Raw genomic sequence first — 21468 nt, 5'->3', positions numbered from 1 at the left:
GCATTTATCGGCCAATCGCAAGAAGAAGCGACCGTGTCGCCGTAGCAACGCAGGCTCGGATATCAGGCGGCCATTTGCGTCAGGTCAAAGTGCCGGAGCCGGCCTTGGACACGTCGCTGGTTTCGCTTATAGTAAAAGTGCAAGTCCCGCCTTCCGGGACGGATTTCCTGTGCCTCCTGCCCACGGGCCTCGTACGTCATCCGCGGTTCGCAACGCGACGCGAACCTTAGCGAAAAGGGGCTCCGCCTCCTGGAACCTCTCGGCAGCGGCGGTAAGGCCGGGGCGGCCGTGCTGGAAGTGGCCTTGAGCTTAGACGCCGGAAGCCCCCTCGCAGTCCGTCCTCGCCCGGCTTCAAGCGGGAAGGAGGCGGATGGAAAAGACAGGGTGGCAGAGCCGTGTTTGTACTCGGGCTGCTGGGAGCAGACGAGTTGTAGCGGTCCAAATTTATTTATTTATTTATTTATTTATTTATTTATTTATTTATTTATTTATTTATTTATTTATTTGATTTGTATACCGCCCTTCTCCCTAAGGACTCAGGGCGGTGAACAGTGACATAAATAACAGAATGGACAATGCAGATATTGAAAACAAATTAAACCCTAATTTTGCCCAAATGCAGAAGATAGTTGCGTGCGAAGCAACGGCATCGGGCGGACCCGTGTTCGCTCCCTTTCCCGGATGATGGCTTGCCCATTGGTCTCTCGGCCCCTAGCGCAGGCAAAGGACGTTTGCCTTTGATAAGCTGTCCAAGACCCCCACCTGCCCTTATTAACAATACGGAAGTCTGCAGGGTCGGGGAGTGTTGCCATTGTTTAGCTTCAAGGGATAGGTAAATGTCTGTGGAGATTCTCAGTAATCCAGGTCAAAGTTGTCCCGAAGGTGCTTTTTCACGAGGCAACTGGACTTCTGTTTTTCTTTAAAGACGCTTCGCTTCTTATCCAAGAAGCTTCTTCAGCTCTGTCTGGGTGGGGAGTGGTTTATAACTCCTTGCAGACAGCTAGCTGGTCGTTTGCATTCTTTCAGAAAATTGTTGAGGCGTAGATTTCTAGCTGTCAGGTTTATTTAAACTTTTCATAATTAGTAGCAGCATCAGATACCTGTTAGATTAGAACAATTAACTAGTGGAAAGTCTTGCTTCCAGAAGTTGTGAATGCTCAATCACTGGAGGCTTTTAAGAAGAGATTGAATAACCATTTGCCTGAAATGGTATATATAGGATGTCAAGCCTAAGCAGGGGGTTGGACTAGAACAGGAGTAGGCAACCTCAGCTCTTTTATGACTCATGGACTTCAACTCCCAGAATTCCTGAGCCAGCTTGGCTGGCTCAGGAATTCTGGGAGTTGAAGTCCATGAGTCATAAAAGAGCCGAGGTTGCCTACCCCTGGACTAGAAGACCTCCAAGATCTCTTGCAACTCTGTTATTTTGTTCTGTTCTATCTGAAATAGCCACTTGGTGCCTTAACAAAATAGGATTCCCTGGCACAATGTCTTGTATTTTATGAAAAGCACTGGAAGGGTGTATAAATATTTTTTTTTGTGGTAAACACTCTGATTAATAGAAAACATAACATTTTTATGAAAGTTTTTGCATTTTCAAAAACTTCCTCATCCAATAAGGGTGGAAAATGGAAGAAATCCCTTTAGCACAGAAAGCCTGTATATAATATAGTGAAATAATGGTTGTGATTGTTGTATGCCACTTTACTGAAGCTGTTATTTTGTTCCAGAATGGGGACCATGGCATTGGAGCAAGTCCCCTGCACCATTAAGAACCCAGTAGCACTGCAAGTGGGAGACATAAAAACTGAAATAGGCCGGCCTGGTGTTCTGGTGATTGATGTTTCATTCCCACACTCACAGACCACAGATGTAAGTGTGAAAGAAAAGCAGATGTCAGGGATTCACAACAGATAAATTAGAAGTTGTAATTGATTTAATTCTCATAGCTAAGGTTATTTGTGAGCCAGAAGATTCCTGTTCCAAAATTTATATCTCTAATTAACTCATTTGATTGTTCCAAATCAAAATTCCCTTTCCTTCTATAAGCAATACAGAACATTTATTTAAAGACTTATTGCTGGAGATATTCTGAGAAACAAAAAGTATTCATGAAAGTTTTCTCTGTATTCTTTTTACTTTATTAAATCTCGCTTGCTATGGATTCAGTCAATGTTTTATTTTTATTTCAGTTACAGGCAGTTGCATTCAAAAATTACTATACTGCCTTTTTGACCCTTCGAGTACAGCGACGAAGTTCTGCAGATGATGGGAATGAAAGCCCTTCCAAATGGGTTACTTGTCTACGTAACTTTTGTTTGATGCCTAACTTACATACAGAGGAGGGTTCCCAAAACTACTTTTCTATTTCCAGGCATCAGGTAAGGATTTCAGTTTCTACTGGGGAAGTGGCGAATTTCATTTGCTTCAAAGGCATAGCGTAGTTCTGGAAGCAGGTAGTGAAACAAGAATAATCTAATAATTAAATGCCCTAACAAGTATTCTGATTGGGAATGTGCCAGTTTCCACATGCAGAAAAGAATTCTAATAAATATATTTAGGAAATGTTTTACATCATGAGGTGTAGCAGTCTCTTATATCTCTTCTGCATAAGGAAAATAAGGAAACAGGGAGGTTTGGACTTGGGACATTTGACACCCCCAATTTGTCTTCCAAAATGTAATTATTCTGGCCAACAGCTGAGCAATTTTATTTTTATTTTACTGCCTGAAGATGTAAAAAGAATGCCCAAATGTCAATATGAGGGAACTTGTTCTATATTGCCTTCCTTAACTCTCCATTTGTGCATTTTTATTTTCTCCTCAAATATAACCATTTTTACTGCTCAGCATTCAGGATTTAAAATATACTCTCAGAAAGCTTGTCTGAGAGTATAACATGAGCAGTAGATTGTTTCCCTAAAGAAATACTGAGAACTACTTATTTCCCACCTTTATTGCGAAGGCATTTTCCCCACTATGACAATATCATTGATAAATAAGTTGAATAAGTACAGTGCTGGCATACATTGTTGTATCCCTCCTTTAAATATCAGGATGTTTTCTGTTGAATGACTTACTAAGGTGAGTCTAACAATAGCTACATTGTATTTCCATCATCAGTGATAGTATCTAGCTACCTTCCCTTCTTTTGGCTTGATTTTCAGTTAGCTTTGGTTTTTCCAAACATCACGATCTTCTCCAGTGATTTTTGTTTAAGGTTTAAGGTTTATTAAATTTATATGCCGCCCTTCTCCCTGAGGACTCAGGGTGGCTCACAACAATAAAAAGTTAAAAGATATAAATACAAAAATTAAAAGAGGATTAAGAAATAAGAACAATTTAAACCAATAAAAAAAAACCAAATTTAAAAACTATGATTAGTCCAGGCCCGCTTGTTGGAATAACCAGGTCTTTAGGTCACGGCGGAAGGACCGAAGGTCAGGGGCCATCCGCAGCTCCGGGGGCAGTTTGTTCCAGAGGGTCGGCGCGCCCACAGAGAAGGCTCTCCCCCTGGGGGTCGCCAGCCGGCATTGCCTGGCCGACGGCACCCTGAGGAGGCCAACTCTGTGGGAGCGAACTGGGCGATGGGAGGTTGACATTGGCAGCAGGTGATCTCGCAAGTACCCCGGGCCTAAGTCATGTAGGGCTTTAAAGGTGATTATCAGCACCTTGAATCGCACCCAGAGGGCAACTGGAAGCCAATGCAGCTTGCGCAGGAGTGGTGTAACATGGGAGTATCGAGATACTCCCATAAGCACCCACACGGTTTATGTATTATATATCATATATCCAAAATGTTTAAGCATTAGCTTCCTTATTAATGTTTCAAGTGAACAGTCTAGTTTCATTTAACTTTACAGCAAAATTATACACTTTGTACAGTCCACAGTTTTTTTAACAGTTTTTTTCCAGTATTACAATGTAAAAGCACTGATTTTTTTTTCTTCATTCAGCCTTTCTGGTTGTCCAATTCTTACAATCACATATTACAAGTAGAACAGTTATGGCCTTGACAGTGTATTTATTCTCCGTGTGATGTCTCTGCACTTTAATATTTTGTCTCAGTCTCTGATAATCTTTCTTTCAAGTAGGAGACACATTTTTACTTGATAGCCCTAGCTGCTTTTTCTTCTTGTGTCTGTGTTTATGGCAGAGTATGATTTCAGCTTCTGTGGGAAGTGGGTCAAGTTTATTGAGTTTTCTTATTGCCTAAAATGAATGAGGAGGGCATTCTGGAACACAGCCAACACTCACTCTTGTGCAGATAAGATGCTGGAGGGTGGTGATGGGGAATGCTATAGGTAGGATGTTCCACTGTGGCTATAGGCAGTGGGTGAGGAAAGAGAAGGCAATGGGAAGATGGGGAGTGGGCAGGTGGAGTATGCCATGCTGGCTGCTGCTAAAGAGACAGTGGGACCCTGTTAACCCCACTACTGGTTTAGGGATTTTTTCCCCCTTCCAAACTGTAGCTGATATAGAATGGTGTAGCAGAAGTTCCTGAATGTGATGATTTGTTCCTGGATCTAAACAAAATGTTATTTTATTTAGATCCAAGCAAAATGTAGCAATGTTCCCCAATCTAGTAATTCCACAATAATAATATGTAGAAATACTGTAATTTAATTACATTATCCAGTTTTTGTTAATTATGTAGGTATATATGCTCCAGTAATGCTTTGTTTCCATTTTTTTTTTGCTAGATGCTTTGTGATGTGGATCAGGTGGCGGCCGTGCGTTTCATCCTGCGCCAGCCTTCTCCAGTATGGTTGCATTTTGCAATTGAGGAGCTGCAACTTTTTTCTTTGTGTCAGAAGGTACGTATTCAAAATTTTGTCAAAATAATGGTTCTTTCTTTAGCAGTTGTTCCAATCCTCCAAGGATCTTTGCAGTGGCTTGCAAATATGTTTAAAAGGTGGGAAACTAAATCTACTGCAGTATCCGATATCATTGGTTTAGCTCAGGGGTCTTCAAACTTGGCCCTTTTATGACTGGTGGACTTCAGCTCCCAGAATTCCTCAGCCAGCATGCCTGGCTGAGGAATTCTGAGAGCTGAGGTCCACTAGTCATAAAAGGGCCAAGTTTGAAGACCCCTGGTCTAGCTGGCTGAGGATACTCATAGTCCTGATTCACAACCTCTGGAGAGGTACCTGTTCCCAACCATCCTTATTCAGATGGTCCTTGCTCAGTCTGCCCTTTGCCTGATCCTTTCCCGCTGCTGCAGTTGCATTGCCTTTGATGGGTAGAAGAGCAGCTTACTCTTTTGGAATCTCTCTAATCTCTCCACTCTGCGGTGAGGAAGAGGGTCAAGCAGAGACTGACTGCAGGAATTGCTAACTTTTTTCCTCCTTCCCCCAGTAGATTGGATGCCAAGGAATTTCAAGGAAGTACTGTAAGCTGTTTGTGTAGCACTTGCATTTCCCAGCCCCAGGTTGCTGGTGTAATTGCATTGCTTTCAGCATGTAGAAGAGCAGATGTACTTTCTTCCAATCCCTTTCTCTCTCTGCTCTGCAAGGGGGAGGGGGACCACACACCAGGCAAAGGGTTACGCAGACAAGGGATGCATGATCACCATTAGTTATTTTTTCAGCACCATTGTAACTTTTAATGGTCGCTGAATGAACGTTGGTAAGCAAGCACTACTTGTATTAAAGTGAATTTGTTTGCTTGTTTGTTAGCTAGTTACTTGCTTGTGTCATTTTGCACTATGATGTATTCCCTCTACCGGAAGTTGAACTTTGATTCAAGGGAGTTTTACCTTAATCCACATATCTCTGACATCCAAGGAGCTAGTATGGTATTTACTTCTTTATCTGCCAGATTCACAGTACACTAATTGTAACAATATTTATAATTAGTAATATTTAGGAAAGTAACTGCCTGTATTACTTAGTCTGCACAAGACCTAGTATTAATTTCAACGTATGAACTAGGTGGAAATCTAAAACTGACCTTGGAGGTTTTTTCAGGTAAGGTAAGGAAAAAAACGTATTTTATAGCTCTTGCTTTTATCTGCAAAGTAACATAATTCCTAATGATTTTATATATTTGGAAACAGTTGAAATAAATACTTTTAAAGGTAAATCTTCCTGATCACTGGTTCTAGGAAAGTGAATGGTGAAGATGGAGTGTATATGCTGCCTGATTTTGTTATATGTTTCTCTGGAACGGCCTTCTTCTCTTTACAGAATCCTCAGAAAGGCTTTCCAGCTTGGCTTTCTCATCCTTCTCCTCAGGAGCAGCCAACAAGCTTACATGATGTAAGTATTATTACTGAGATGTTTCTCAGTAAAGATATATAAGTATAGTCTGGCTGAAGATTGTTGACAGCTCCTAGAGAGAACAGACTTTCAGACAGAGCTGGTCTTGCAAGAGCAAAAGCAGCAGAGAACTGCATATTTGAAAATAGTTATTCTTTGCTTTCAGGGACTTCCTGATGCCAACAGAGTGTCTTCTGAACTGCAGCAAATGTGGGTTTTAACTGAGATGCTCCAAGCCAGCCAACCAGTAGCACGGATTGGGCGCTTTGATGTTAGTTTCTCTGTTCTTCTGTTTCTTGTCTTAGAAATGTTGTTATGACTGAAAAATAGTCAGAACCTCTAAGCCAGGGGTGTCAAACTGCCGGCCCACGGGCTGAACGTGTCATCCGGAAGCTGCGCCCACCCCATTGCCAGCAGTGGCAAAACTGTTCCGATACGTTGCATGACGTCATGTGACATCACAAGTTTGACATGTCTGCTCTAAGCACTGCAAATGGGTAAAATACCTCCCTTTCCGTATCCATAGGCTCCTTTTAAGATGTTTACCAACAGATCTTCCATGATAAAATCCTTGTATCAAAATTCCTATAGAACTAGTACTTGCTAAAATGCACAGACTGATGATCATCCTGATTGTGGGTGGGGTGGGGATTACACAGCTAGTATGCAATTTCTATTTACACTACATGTCCCTTTAAGGAACGTAGACTGGGTTAGCGTTTTTCAGATTAATTTGACACAGATTAAGGTAAGAGGTAGACTGGGTTAGCGTTTTTTCAGATTAATTTGACACAGATTAAGGTAAGAGGTAATTGGTCAAAGTTCATCATCTTTTAGGCTGTTGATTTGAATTGGTGTAATCTTTGTGCCTGTGGTCCTTCCAGTATTAGGTGCAAATTTTAACAATTCTGTTCATTAAGCGTGCTTGTTGGGGCTGATGAGACCAGCTAAGCACTGCTTGAGTCCAAGTTCAGCTTTCTTCCCCTAGGCTGTATTGTCTTATAGGGAGAGGGTAGGAAGAAAAAAGAATTAGATTTTTTGGGGGATGTGCGGGTGGGGTGTGGGAAGCATTCTTCAGTGTGCTCAACTTGTTGAATTGTTTCTTATGTGTATTTCAGATAGAGGACTCCTATGACCTTAATTTGCTTTCTTATACTTGAATGGTGCCAGGACAAGAAGAAGCAAGGATTTCAAGCAGGGCTGCATCCTTGCATTGTAGCCTAGCCTGAGCAGGAAGATGGAAGATTAAACTGGATCAGGAAGATTAAGACTTGATTGCTTCCATGTTCCCGTCTCATGTTCCAATAACTAACCATTTAGATTCTGTGGTAATCTGGTTTTCAAGCCTATATTTTGCACTGAACCCTGAAAAGTTAGATTACCTAAACTGAAACTGCCCAATTAGGTTTGTTTCTCTCCTGATCTGCTTTTCCAAGCCTTGCTGCATGATATAAGTTTCTTTTTAAGGCAAAATGAAATATGTTCAAGAATCTGGTACTGGGGGCATGGAGGAAAGGAATCCTTCATTTTTATAAATAGTGACTTGAGACATTGTAAGAAGGACAAAAGGACTCCAGATATTGGTGTCTAAGATTAAAAAAGGGCAATTCTAAAAAATGCCAGGTACAGAGATGAATGTTGCTGTCTACCTCACTTATAATTACAGAGCATAGGTCTTTTAATATGTGTGTAGACTTCAAAAAGAAAACGTTGCAACATGCTAAAAACATGACACTAGTATTCTTGGAGGGATGGAGGTTGTAGAATTCTAGGTTTTATCATACATTTTCTATCCCAACACGCTATTAATTTTCTCATAGGTCCAATGAGTGTTGAACTTGGTTAAATGAAAGGGAAAGTTTGGTCCATTTTGTCTCATGTCAAAAATCTTTAGATAGATTGTATCTGCAAAGCTCAGCTGAAAAATGCCTTTTGGAGGTTGGTTTGACAGTTACCAAGAGGGATATTTGAGTGTCTTCATTCAAGCCACTGAATGACTTAACTATTTACTGGAATAGCATTGTATGATTTCCACAGAAAATCATTTTCCTTGTTGTGAGGAACAATCCTTTTTATAGTATGGACATAATTTGTAGTTGTCAGAAGGATCAAACTGTAGAAGAGGGGTCTTCAAACTTGGCCCTTTTATGACTTGGGGACTTCAACTCCACACTGGCTGAGGAATTCTGGGAGTCAAAGTCCACAAGTCATAAAAGGGCCAGGTTTGAAGACCCCTGCTGTAAAACAGCATAAATTTCTGCAGTGGGATGTGTGATTTAAAAAAAAAACTATTGCATTTTTGGAATGTCTTTACAGCTGTTTTCTGTATATTATATTATTTATGTTATTATTTATAGTTATTTATGTTAATTATTTATAGTTGAAAAGGATTGTAATAGACTTCTAATGCACTCTATATATTTAAGGGATCACAAATAAATGAAAAGCTATGTACTGTATAATGACACACTGTAAACACATAGGAAATACTTTTGATCCTAAAGACTGCAAGTAAATTTTTGTTCCTTATACATATGGAATACATGCCTTAATTTCTTTGCTTTGCTTTTGGGTGTAGTTTCTGGGGCAAAAAAGGGGAGCTTTGAGGCTGATTCTTTCCAGCCATCTGGTGGAGATGGCTCAGTTGCTAATGCCAATATTAGTGAGAAACCTGACTTCAGTCTACCAAGGTTTGCTATGTTTCCTGCTTTTGGGGACATATATTTACTTCTGCTTATTGGCAGAAAGAGGAATAGGCTGTTCCAAGAGTAGAAATGGAAGGAAACACTGCTGCCATATTTTTATCTGAACAGTTTTTCCAAATAAAAGATGAAAAGGAAAGTAGCAAAGAATGAGATGAAGTCTCAAATTATCTGCCCAATAAAAAAAGTAATAATAGATCTTTTGTCTACTGTACTCTTTAAATGATTATTTCTGAGTAATTTCATTTTTTCCCCAACTGTGATTTTTGCATTTATGTTGATGTCCTATTGGAAAATATGATTCTGAAATAATGCTTTTGCTTCTCTTTTCTTTTAAACATTATCACAGCAATAGAATAATTATTGAAGCAACAACTAGTAAATAATCAGCGACCTGTATTCTCAATACCGTGGACAGACTGATCTCCAGGGAGAATGTCCACTTTGCTAATCATTGGTCTTTAAAGTGTCATTAGTAAGTCTATATCGTGTTCATTAATTTTACACTCTGTATAAAATTCTTAAACACCAAATGCTGAAAATCTAGCGTATCTAACTTTTCAAGAAGATGCCAGTACTAAACATGACAGCAAATCCGTGCTTTTGTTCACCTCTATTTGAATGGATAATATCTGTTAGCATTTTTGATTATCTTAGATGTATGCAGTTCTTGATTACGTTCCTGAGCTTAGTGAAGCTTAGTCTATTCTTCAGCATTTATTTTTATACGGGAGCCTTGCATCCTGTGGATGTTAATGGGTTCTATCTTCCATGGCTGAGCTAATGATTGGGGACAATGGAAGTTCAAAGTCCAACTCAGTAGGTGTAGAAATTTCTCCCTCTTTGACGTATGTCTTGATTTCTCAGAGATTTTGAATGCTGAATCTCTATTGACATACTTTAAATTGTTTCTAGAGTCCTTCAGCCAATATTCATGGATTAGTCTGATGTGTGAACCCAGATGTATTGATTTGTACACTAATTAATGGTTAGGATATACAAGAATAAACTTGAGTTTTTTTCTGAGTCTGGTTAGACTCATAAAACATACTGTTATAAATCTCAGTTTACAAATCACAAATACTAGATAGACACAAAGCCAACACCAAAAAAAGCCTACATCATGGCAATGTTTGACTAGCCTGAATGGTATGTCCATCCAGATAATTTTGGATTATTCAAGAAACCATGAGCTATGTAAACCAGTTGTATAAACAAGGATGAATGCCTTGCAGCCAAACATCTTGAAAGGAGCTTGGCCATTCTGAGGGTTCTTCTGTGGAATAAGATTTAGGATTCTGGGTATCTATCTTGCCATTTCCATTACTGTCTGAATGGAATGAATGGATAATCAGAATGATAAATGCAGTGTAGAGTATATATAACAAGCATGCATTAGGCAGTTTTAAAGAGTGATTGAGAAAGGCAGCTTTCATAGATGTTTGTGGCAGTGTCAAAATCTGAAAGATAGAAGATGCAGCACTGCAATCAACACTGTTGCAAATAAAAGTGGGGCAGGACTTCAGTCACAACCCCATACCCTGAAAGTTGCAGATTCTGACACCTGTAGAAACTTGGCTATATTTGTCTTCTCATTCTTATGGTGGTTCAGCTCATCACCAGTCTGTGAGCAAGATAAGCTTACTTTCCAAAAGCATAGGGGAGTCCTGGAAAACTTGCCTGTTTGGAGGTGGTGGTGGTGGTGGTGGCGGGAGAGATATTTTAAATGGCCTTAATTTCTTTTCTCTATGAATTGGCTCTTGTTCCTTTTTGCCTGTTACTAGTGATACAACCTTATGTCCTAAAAGTTTTTGCCTGCCACAGACATAATCAATTGGTGCAGCACCCTTGCGATCATGACATAAATTTACTGTTAACCATCAGTCAGTATAATCCTAACCCATTTAGTGGGGAAAAATATGACAGCTGAAATAAGTAGATGTAATCAAAGGAAATGATGCAGTTCATGCAAATGGGAAAGAAATTGTCCGGTGATGTCCTTACTGGACCATAAGATGCTGAATTAGGCTGAAGGTCCAGCTAATCCAGCATTTTGTCACCCTGTGGACAACCAGATGCATACAGGGAACGTGGGTCAGTTGTTACAGCCTGACAGTTGGTGATAACCTAAGATAGTAAACTAAAAAGGCATCAAGACTAGTAGCACCAATAGCCTGACTTAAAGAGTTATCTGTCCATCCCTGAATCTCCTGAAAACTATAGCAGCATGAAATGTACCGTCTCCATTTCAGATATGGGAAATGAACTCTTAGTCTATGATGGGGGAAAAAAATCTGCTAATACCATTTCCAAGTAACACTTTTTATTAAAAGGTATAAGCTTTCAGGATGCCTTTTAATAAAGTTTGTTAGTCGGAAAATGTGCTTCCAGACTCGTTTTTTGTCTGTGGGTTTTGGTTTTTTTTTGCAATCATTGATAATCTGTTTCAATTCACTGCCTCTCAGCTCTCTTTCCTAGTTTAAGGTGACTGTGTCAAAGACTAACAGATTTCTACACTTTGAAGATGTTCCTTGGCTGGTGTCAGAGAACGGGGTCTGAAATTGACTGGAAAAGATCATTTTGAAGAAGCAAAATAAGATTACGAAAGGCCAGATGTCGTGGCCGCAAGATCGCCAGACAGTATGGGCTCTCTCGCTCTGCTTTATTACGCCACGCCTTCTAAACCGAGAGGAGAAATGCTGAACAAGCTGAGCTGTGTATTGCTGTACAGCAGCAGCAACAACTTCTCCTTTTCACAGCCGGCCTGGCCGATCGGCTTTGGGCGGGGCGGGCCATTCCCAAGGAGCATTCGCCAGGAACGCGATCGACTACATTTCCCAGGCTCCTTCCGGGCTTCCAGAGGTGGGAGGGTCCCTAAATAAGATTGAGAGCAGCCGAGGGGTGGGGGTTGGAGGGGGGGGTGTTCGCTGGCAGGGAGAAATGCTGCGGGCTGGGGCTGCTGGAAGACTTTCGCTCCGGCGCTTGGGCTCTTTCGGGGTCATCGCAAGCGGGAAGCGGAGCTATTCTTCTGGGCAGGTGAGCTGGTGGGCGGCAGCTGGGCGCGTTTCGAAGCAAGTCGGGCTGCCTGTTTGTGGGCGAGCGGGCAAAGACTTAGAAGCGCTGGTGCGAAACGGAGCTTCATCCCAACTCCAGAAGGCTGCGGGGCACTTGTGCTTTCGGAGGGAGGGAGGACAAAAGCAGGCGAGGGAAAAGTAGCGCGCGTCTGTATGCGTTCATACGGACAACTTGAGTTTAGCGAGGGTTCGGGCCTCCAATCTCACTTCAACAGGTCGCTCCGAGCCAAACGTTCGGATTAACACAGTACAAGAGAGCGCGCCAGAGCGCGTGCAGAATTCATTTCAGGCTGAGGAATCGTATCCCGCCAGACAGTTTTGAGGAGAGAGAGAGAGAGAGAAGGATACGGTGCCTCTCTTCCAGCTGCTTTCTTAGCGAGAAGCGATTTTGTGGGAGTTTCTTGAGAGATTCCTCGAATACACTGAGTTTCCTGGAGACAATTAATTCAAAGAGTTGTGCTTTTTTTGAATAAGGAGAGAAAGTAGCAAAAAAACAAACAAACACAAAACCCTGAAACTCCTCATCCACCTACTCTCCATTTTTGCATGCATCAAGAGGCCACGTTGTAGGAGTGTCTGACCTGCCATCATTGAAGTGTTGATTGTTCTGATTAGCAACTGTCACTGCTCAGGTATGGCAGGTCACTTTCTAAACACAGGTATGGAGGTTTGGGGGTGAAAAAGCAGTGCTATCAACAGACAGTATGAGTGAAGAAGAATGCCTTCCATAAATTAAGACGTGGAGCTTGAATTTGCTGGCCTCTGGCAGTAGTACTTCCATAAATCCAGACAAAGCAGAAGACAGGCTGCCTCCTGAACAACTGTAGTTGTGAAGAGGTGGCTTTAGCTGCTGGCAGTGAAAATCAACCCACTTAATATATTTGCTCCTGCTGCTACTCTGTGTGGCCAGCCACAATTAGTTTGCCTTCTGGTCTTCTGTAGTGCAGGGGGGAGGATTGAATCTCTATGAAAGGGATGCTCAGAAGGAAGGAGCTGCCCCTATCCACCTTCAACCTATTTAAAGAAATTTGCACCAATTTGAATTTCCCCTCTTTTCAACCTATGGGCAATTTTACCCCAGTGATTCCTTTTCAAAAAAAAAAAATACCAGGCAAACGTCTCTCCTAAATTACTGTGTGAATTCTAGGATATTAATATGCAGGGTTTTTGGACGTGTGCGTTTATCTCTTGCACTTTTACTGTTTCTGCACACACACACACACTCTTGGGCATAAACCTATGGGCAGGACTTCAGTAAGTGGGAAAGAGGAATGGAGGCTGGTGGGTACAAAGGGCAAGAAGGACTGCAGTTCTCTTGACAATGGACTTGAGATAACACACTGAGTAAACAAGGCTAATTACAAAGGTCGAAGGTAGCTTGGACAGACTACCCTCTCTGTCCTGTTCCCGCATCAGGAAACTGAACCACGGGCTGGCCTTAAGCTAAGGCTGAAACAGTAGCAGATGTTTGGTTTTTCATGGATAGCGAAGGGAATACCAAGATGAAATGCCTGGATTTCCGGGAAACTCAAGAGCTACAAAAAAAGGGTTTGTTGTTTTTGAAGTGAAGTAGCTGGAGCAAAGGGGTGTTCTTGCTTCTAATTGGGCTGTGGTCAGGAATAGCTAGGGTAGGACTAATAATGGCTTTCTTGGCCTGTCTCAACCTGACTTTGTTCTGAATGATCACTTGGGAGTTTCTGGCAATCAGCTACTGCCTTCCTCTACAGGAGAACCTGAAACAGACCCCTCTCTATGACTTCCACCGACATCATGGTGGGAAGATGGTGGCCTTTGCAGGCTGGAGCCTTCCTGTGCAATACACACACAGCCACTTGGACTCCCATCTCCACACACGTCAACACTGTTCTCTCTTTGATGTGTCCCACATGCTCCAGGTAATGTCAAAGGGAGGGCTTAAAAGTCGCCACCTTTGAGTTCCTCTCTCATGTCTCCAGTTGTCCGTTTCAAACTCAGCAACTGGATCTTAATTCAGCTAAGATTGAGTTCATGGGCTGTGCTAAGCTATGATTTATTGAATAAACTACAACTGACTGGATTTTCAAAACTATACTGCATGATTTCACGTTGTGTGAATCCAGCACCATTTTTTGATATTTTAGGAAACGGAAAACCCTTATTTCCGAGAAGCACCGCAGTAGGTGGAGCTCTGCATTTCTGTCTCTAACAGTGGGCCTTGTGGGACAACTACAGTTCTCAGGGGTAGATTGCAAGATTTGTATGCTTTCATATGTATGCTTTTATATGAGAAGAGGTAAAGAGGACTATATGCCAGTGCAGACACTAACTGTATCTGCTTCAATCCTACCCAATTCTGGCTATAGTCCTCAACCAAAGAGGCAAAATAGCCTTGAAGTTAAATATACACAATTCTCAGTATGAATAGATCTATCAAAGTTCTCTTGTGTTGCATTTTTAACACTGTCTAAATTTTATGCAAGCAGCATTAATTCCAGACTATAAATTTCATGCAACCATAGTACTGCTTGAGATGGGTTAACTTTCCTAAAGCTTGTATTATGAGGTACTTTCCCCCAATATTGGAATTAATATAAAAGAATTATATTACAGGAAATCCTTGACTTATGACAATTGAGCCCAACATTTCTGTTGCTAAGTGAGACAGTTAAGTGAATTTTGCCCCATTTTATGACCTTTCTTGCCACAGTTGTTAAATGAACCACTGCAGTTGCTAAGTTAGTGACCCAGTTGTTAAATTAATCTGACTTCTCCCTTGATTTTGCTTGATAGAAGGCCACAAAAGGCGACCACATGACTCCGGGACACTGTAACTGTTATAAGTATGATTCAGTTGCCAAGCATCTAAATTTTGATCGTTTGACCATGGGGATACTGCAACAGTCATAAGTGTGAAAAATGGTCATAAGTCACTTTTTTCAGTGCCATTGTAACTTTGAACGGTCATTAAATGAACTGTTGTAAGTCGAGGACTACCTGTAACTATAATAGAAATCAGTTTAAATCAGCTATTGCTGAACTGCATCTTTTAAATCAGAGGTCCCCAAACCTTTGGGCACCAGGGACTGGTGCCATGAAGAAAGGTTTTTCTGTGGACCGTGGTTTTCAATACTGCCCACATCCCGAGAATGGAGCTTTGCTTGTTTGTGTGACCAGCTTCCTGGCATGCTGCAGACCGGTGCCGTTCCGTGGACTGGGGGTTGGGGACCCATTTTAAATAGGTTGGATTTTCAAAACAGACAGGAGTTGGCATAAGAAATCTGGAGGGTACCACATTACAGAAAATTTGCTAACGGATGGATTGCCTCTGCCAACATCATTCCACTAGCTTCCCTCCCAATGTCCTGAACTTGAGATCAGCTGAATATAATAGAGACCAAGCCTTCTTAGTTGCGACACCTCACCTTTGTTTGCCCTTGTTCTGTCAGGCAAAAACATATAAATTTTCCTAGGACAAATTGATTGTTTTAGAAACCCTGGGAATTTTTACTGTTTTATTTTGATCTTCTGATTTATAGTTCTGTTTTTTATAATTTGCACCCTGCTAGTTTTCTGCCTGTCTGCCCTACACAATAGTGTTATAATCCTTACACTGTATTTTGTAGATGACTTTTAATTTTTCTTGGGCAGAAAAAAATATCCTAATCAAGGACAACACAGCTCAGCCCTGAGCTACATATATTCTTAATTAAACCCTTCATGAATACCTTTGATCACATACACTCTTATATACTAAGCAGGCCCCGAAATTATGTCTTGGTATGTTGTCCTTGTTCCTACATGTCATGTAATAATATAACATCATGGTGTCTCTTCCAAATTAAATATTTTTCTTTTTCTCTCTTACAGACAAAAGTGTTTGGTAGAGACAGGTTGAAGTTTATAGAAAATCTTGTTGTTGGAGATATTGCAGAGCTGAAGCCTAATCAGGTACAATGAAACCAAATAGATCACTTGGAGTATCAGTAGGATGGCAGATTTGTGACTGAGATATCCAAGATCAAACCCAGCTTAGTTAGGTGATCTTTAACAAATCTGGATTACTGTAACCACTTCTGATAACATATTATAGATATTGACACCTGGTGCATGGTCAGATAATGACCTGAAATGGAAGTCCTATAAGGAATGGATGAAAGAACTGGATAGAATTAGACAAGAGAAAAGAATATTAGCTTAAGACATAAGTTTTCAATTATCTAAAGGACCATCATGATTTCTGCTGCTCCAGAGATCAGAAAACATAGAACAATGTGTGGAAACTAGAAATCAGACTGTGGCAAAATTAAGAGCTCTTAATAGCAGTGAACTCCTCAGAAGTGGAATAACCTGATACAAATATTTAAGCAGAAGATGGATTGCTATAACTGAAACCTCCATTGTAGGTTGTGCACTGAAGTTGTTAATTTAACTGCTAGTTCCAACTGTATTACGTAATTCTGGTTCTCTATTTTTAAAGATATGAATAACTGAGATTGACTTTTCAACATCCAAAACTAATGTCTTGGAGAATACAAAAGGGCCTTACATTTGAAGAGTCTTGGTAGACTTTACTTAAAAAATTGAATTCATGCCTTAAACAATGGATTAGTAAACATATATTTCTGAAAATTTTAAAACAATGTACTGTATGTCGTTGTGAAGTTTATACAGAGCTGTAACTCTAAATGGAATCTCATTTCATATTGCATGATTAAGGAATATGTGTCTTATAGATTGAGATAGCTTTGATGCTTATTGCATTTGTATCCAGTTCTCTGCTTCAGCGTCTCCTTCTTGAAAACTGATCTCTGAGACCACTAATGGAATTGGTTGAATTTACCTTTCCTTTCAGGGCACACTTTCTCTGTTCACCAATGAGAAAGGCGGCATTATAGATGATTTGATTGTAACCAACACCTCAGATCAGCACTTATATGTGGTCTCGAACGCCGGCTGCATGGACAAAGATTTTGCCCTCATGGAGGTATGTTTCTCATTACCGTTCATTCCCAAGAGGAAGTAGGAGAAACTGAGTTAAGAAGAATGAAGTTCTGTTACAGAAATAGAAGACCAGGAAAACCATCATCCTCTATGTGCATCTTGATCTTACTATTTTCTCCATTATATATTGTAGAATAAGATGAAGGAAATGAAAGCAGCTGGCTATGATGTGCACTTGGAGGTCTCAGACAATGCTTTACTTGCGCTGCAAGGTAAATAAAATTTCTTAGAATTGCCGTCAGGATGTTAGGAAGCACCTTATGCCATTATCCCAACCTTTCACCTTGAAAGGTGAATTCCTATAGTGTCAGCCATTTGGACAAGATGAAATTTTATGTGGAATTAAATTTGTTCATTAAATTTTGGTGAAGTTCCAGGACTATCTAAACTACACACTGGTCTTATTTCCCGTTTTTTCTGCTACCAGGTCCTGGTATGGCCCGTGTGCTGCAACCTGGAGTGGCAGATGATCTGGCTAAGTTACCTTTCATGAGCAGTGCAGTGATGGCTGTATTTGGAGTGCAAGGCTGTAGGGTGACACGCTGTGGCTACACAGGCGAGGATGGTGTAGAGGTATCACACTGACAGCTGCTAGATCTGAGCAGGAATAAGGATCTTTGGGGAAAAGCATTGCAATAGCAGCAGGTGGTAAGATGGTATCCAATTGGACAAGCAGTTTGAGGAGAGACAAATTATTCTCCAATTAGTGGAAGTTAATGTGTTGATGTAAGGGACGTGGTGGCTCAGTGGGTTAGGACGCTGAGCTTGTCAATCAGAAGGTCGGCAGTTTGGCGGGTCGAATCCCGAGTGCTGCGTAACAGAGTGAGCGCCTGTTACTCGTCCCAGCTTCTGCCAACCTAGCAGTTCGAAAGCACTTAAAAATGCAAGTAGAAAAATAGAGACCACTACAGTGGGAAGGTAACAGCGTTCCGTGCACCTTTGGAGTCTAGTCATGCCGGCCACATGACCACGGAGACGTCCTCGGACAAGCGCTGGCTCTTCGGCTTTGAAACGGAGATGAGCACCGGCCCCTAGAGTTGGAAACGACTAGCACGCATGTGCAGGGGAACCTTTACCTTTACCTAATGTGTTGATAGGGAAGAAATAATGTGGATGAAAAATAAGTGTGTCTCTCAAATCCAAATATTGGGATGAGTTAAAACACAGGGTGCGAAAATATAAATCACACCAACTAAATAATGTGCATTCTCATACCTAGATCTCTGTCCCTGCAAAGCAAGCTGTGGAGCTGGCCGAGCTGCTGCTTAGGGACACTTCTGTCTGGCTGGCCGGACTTGCAGCTAGAGATAGCTTGCGACTGGAAGCAGGTCTATGTCTTTATGGCAATGACATTGATGAGAACACAACCCCTGTGGAGGCCAGTCTGGTGTGGACTCTTGGCAAGTACCCATTGAATTCTCAATCTTTTTTTTGTCCCAGCCAAAGCCAACGTTGAACAAACTGGCCAATGTCCACCCAACCCCAACCCGATGAGATACAGATCAAAGATTAAGTATTGGCAGGGTTATAACCAGAGCATAAAAGGGGTGGGAACTGTGCAGGGCAAGTATTTGTTTCTGACAGGAGGATCTCCTGATCTACAATGAAGGAGCTAGTGCTATCATGGTATTGTACTTTTCTGACTCCTTTCCAGGGAAGCGCCGTCGTGTTGCCATGGATTTCCCTGGTGCTTCAATCATTTTGGCCCAAATTAAAGAGAAACCGAAAAAGAAGCGTGTGGGGCTGACATCCGCAGGGCCTCCCATCCGGCAGCATGTGCCCATCCTTAGCCCAGAGGGCAAGGCAACTGGTAGGTAGTCTAGTGGATCAGTAATCTAAATGATGATCATGATACCTGTTGTTGTGGTTGACTTCATACAGTGACTGGATTCATGTATCATGCCAAGCCAGGTTTGTGTAATAATGTTTCATTGGATATATCACAATCAGCTGGATTCATACAATACAACATACACATCTAAAATTAAACGATACATATTTACACATCGAACGTTGTATAAACTTGAGATGTATAAAACAATTCAAATTTAAAATGTTTTGATCTAAAAACTTTCCAATTTTGAGTCTGAATTGGGCTGTTGTTATCTAGTAACAATCGGAACTTGAAATAACCATGCCCTGTTTGCTTGTTCTTAATTGATACCTAAAGCACCATTTTTGTTCATGGCTCTTTGTTAACCTTCCTCGATAGAGACTGTAGGCCCTCTAATCTGCTGACTCTGCTTTTAGCTATGCTGGTTGAAATTTGTGGGAATTATTCTAGCACATCTGGAAGGCACTATTCAAGGAAAACAAGAATGTGATGTTATTTAATGGGTACTGGGGGAGGGTAGTTTGAAAATCTGTTGTTTCTGCTATGTGTAGAAATTGTATGCTCCCTACTGAGCAATACTCTGGCTGTTTCTCTGTGCACTAGGTGAAGTTACTAGTGGCTGCCCATCACCATGCCTGCAGAAGAATATTGCTATGGGCTATGTGGACAGTGAATACAGCAAACTGAACACAGCCCTCACTGTAGAGGTGAGGAAGAAGAACTACCCAGCTCTTGTGACCAAAATGCCCTTTACACCTACCCATTACTACACTATAAAATAGGCTGCTGCCAGCAGATGTTTAATTTTACATCACATTGTACTAAAAGGCAAGAGATATTTGACTCTGTCAAGAGTCTGCTACTAATGACAACCTGGGCCTAGAGAACTGACTGTATCAGTCTATAATTGATGACTGCAGTGTGAGGTGGAATATTTGAGATCTGATAAGCAGAAAAGTAACCTGGTTTTATTCCTCTCATCTACTCAGTGGCTTCTTAGTTGCTATCATGAGTCGTTTAGTTCAGATCATGCAAATGCAGTTGAATCTAGGCTACATTTTGGGAATTGGTTAGGCACATCGGAATTTGGAAAGCATATTCTGGGTAGACTTACAAAACTGGAGCATGGTCAGCAACAAAATTCTAATTTAGCAGAAGGAAAACTGAAGAAGATACTCTCCACTTTTGAACTCTTGTCTTCAGGACCTCACCCTTTGACTCGCAGCTGATCAGCTCTCTTTTTTTCTGGGTAGATGGACACTACACTGTAATCCCTCTCCATTTTTATACTCTGAGAATGCCTATGAGCCCACTGGAATTTTTTAAAATAAATATCAGGTAGTTAGATACCCAAAGATAATGTCAGAAGGCACAGGGATAAATTGGAGCAAAAACTGCAGAACTACTCGTGAGCCATTTTCTTTAAGAAGAGGGCTTTTATAATTGTTCAACACACGTTCTGTGAGAATATGCAGGAACAGTGATTCAAGCTTAGGCAAATCTTCTTTTATTTCTTTGCTTCTTTTTCCCGAGCTGGAAGCTTCAGATAATATCTTGAAATACAGCTCAGAGCACATCTGTGAAGTTTTCTTGGCAACAATAAAATACTTTGCTATTGTTATCTTTGGTAGGTGTCATTTTTATTTTCTGGCCAGCCCATAGAGCTGGCATTCCACCTAAGTACGAGGCAGGATCAACTTGGTCTAGTTTTTCAAGGTCAGCTAGGTGCTACCATCCTCTTTGACAGACTGTTCAGAGCTACCTCATTTCTAATTTAATCAATAAAGGCATAACTTTCTTGAAAGCATATGTGAACCAAAACAATCCAAACAGGCTACGGTGTTTACAGAAGCTGATGGGGCAAAACATGATTAGCTTCCATCTAAAATTAATATTGGCTCCACGGGGAGAGGTTTAGGAAAAGAACATGAAAAAGTTGCATGCCTCCCCTTCAATTTTTTTAAAAAGAAAAATGTGGATGTTTTCTGCTCAGTGGGTAGCATGGCCCTTAACTAATAAAATGCAGTTCACATGCAACAGCTACAATAACCACCAAGCTACTTGTTTTTTTAAATTACATCTTTATAATCTGTATATTGCAAACTCTGCAATAAGCACAATGCAGAGAAAAGGAAAGCTCGGTATTGCATCAGCACCTCTTAGATCACACAATTATACAGCAGCTTCAACTTAGTCCTTCAAGTCATAAGCACAGTGGCTTATGGATTGTAAGCAGAACTATTCTAAAAAGTGTTGAGCTACAGAAAGTCATTAGCCCGTACTACAAAGCTGACAGAGGTAGGAAAACATTTTTTTAAAAAAATGCCCAGACTAGATTTCTCCAATCCTACCAAATCTAAAGGACAACTCTGAGAATCCTTAAGGATTGGCCAAATATCTTGGAGCTCTCAAGCTGCGGGCCAATACACCTGGGTGCTGCTGACTCACACTACAGTTTATATTAGGCCAAACCTACTCAGAATAAGATAGCAACCGATGATTCATGCTCAACTGGAAGAATGAGCCTGTGTCCTTTCTAAGCAGAAGCTGGCTCAGGGCCAGAGGACTTCAAGAACCAGAACAGAAAGAAATGAGGTCTGGGCCAGCAATTTAATGCTG

The 21468-nt window shown here is 41.1% G+C and overlaps 2 protein-coding genes across 3 annotated transcripts; both read left to right on the top strand.

The window, feature by feature from the left end:
- The first annotated feature begins 1550 nt into the window (after positions 1-1550).
- On the top strand, positions 1551-9200 carry NICN1 (nicolin 1, tubulin polyglutamylase complex subunit). Of its 2 annotated transcripts, XM_081317088.1 has the most exons (6): positions 1551-1872; positions 2193-2381; positions 4703-4816; positions 6188-6259; positions 6426-6530; positions 7378-9200. In XM_081317088.1, the coding sequence occupies exons 1-6, from the start codon at positions 1732-1734 to the stop codon at positions 7417-7419; spliced, it is 663 nt and encodes a 220-aa protein (XP_081173214.1). In that variant the 5' UTR covers positions 1551-1731; the 3' UTR covers positions 7420-9200. The 2 variants fall into 2 exon arrangements, with proteins under 2 accessions (XP_081173214.1, XP_081173213.1); XM_081317087.1 differs by lacking the exon at positions 7378-9200 and having other exon boundaries at positions 6426-6653.
- A 2680-nt stretch (positions 9201-11880) lies between these two features.
- On the top strand, positions 11881-21303 carry AMT (aminomethyltransferase). The gene is made up of 9 exons (XM_081320447.1): positions 11881-11997; positions 13763-13930; positions 15882-15962; positions 16867-16998; positions 17149-17227; positions 17443-17588; positions 18235-18415; positions 18670-18825; positions 19453-21303. The coding sequence occupies exons 1-9, from the start codon at positions 11902-11904 to the stop codon at positions 19629-19631; spliced, it is 1218 nt and encodes a 405-aa protein (XP_081176573.1). The 5' UTR covers positions 11881-11901; the 3' UTR covers positions 19632-21303.
- Positions 21304-21468: the final 165 nt, after the last annotated feature.

The sequence above is a fragment of the Vipera berus genome (genome assembly GCF_964194415.1).
Source record: "Vipera berus genome assembly, chromosome: 2".
In the NCBI taxonomy this organism is placed as follows: Eukaryota; Metazoa; Chordata; class Lepidosauria; order Squamata; family Viperidae; genus Vipera; species Vipera berus.
This window is presented reverse-complemented; position numbering and strand designations above follow the sequence as displayed.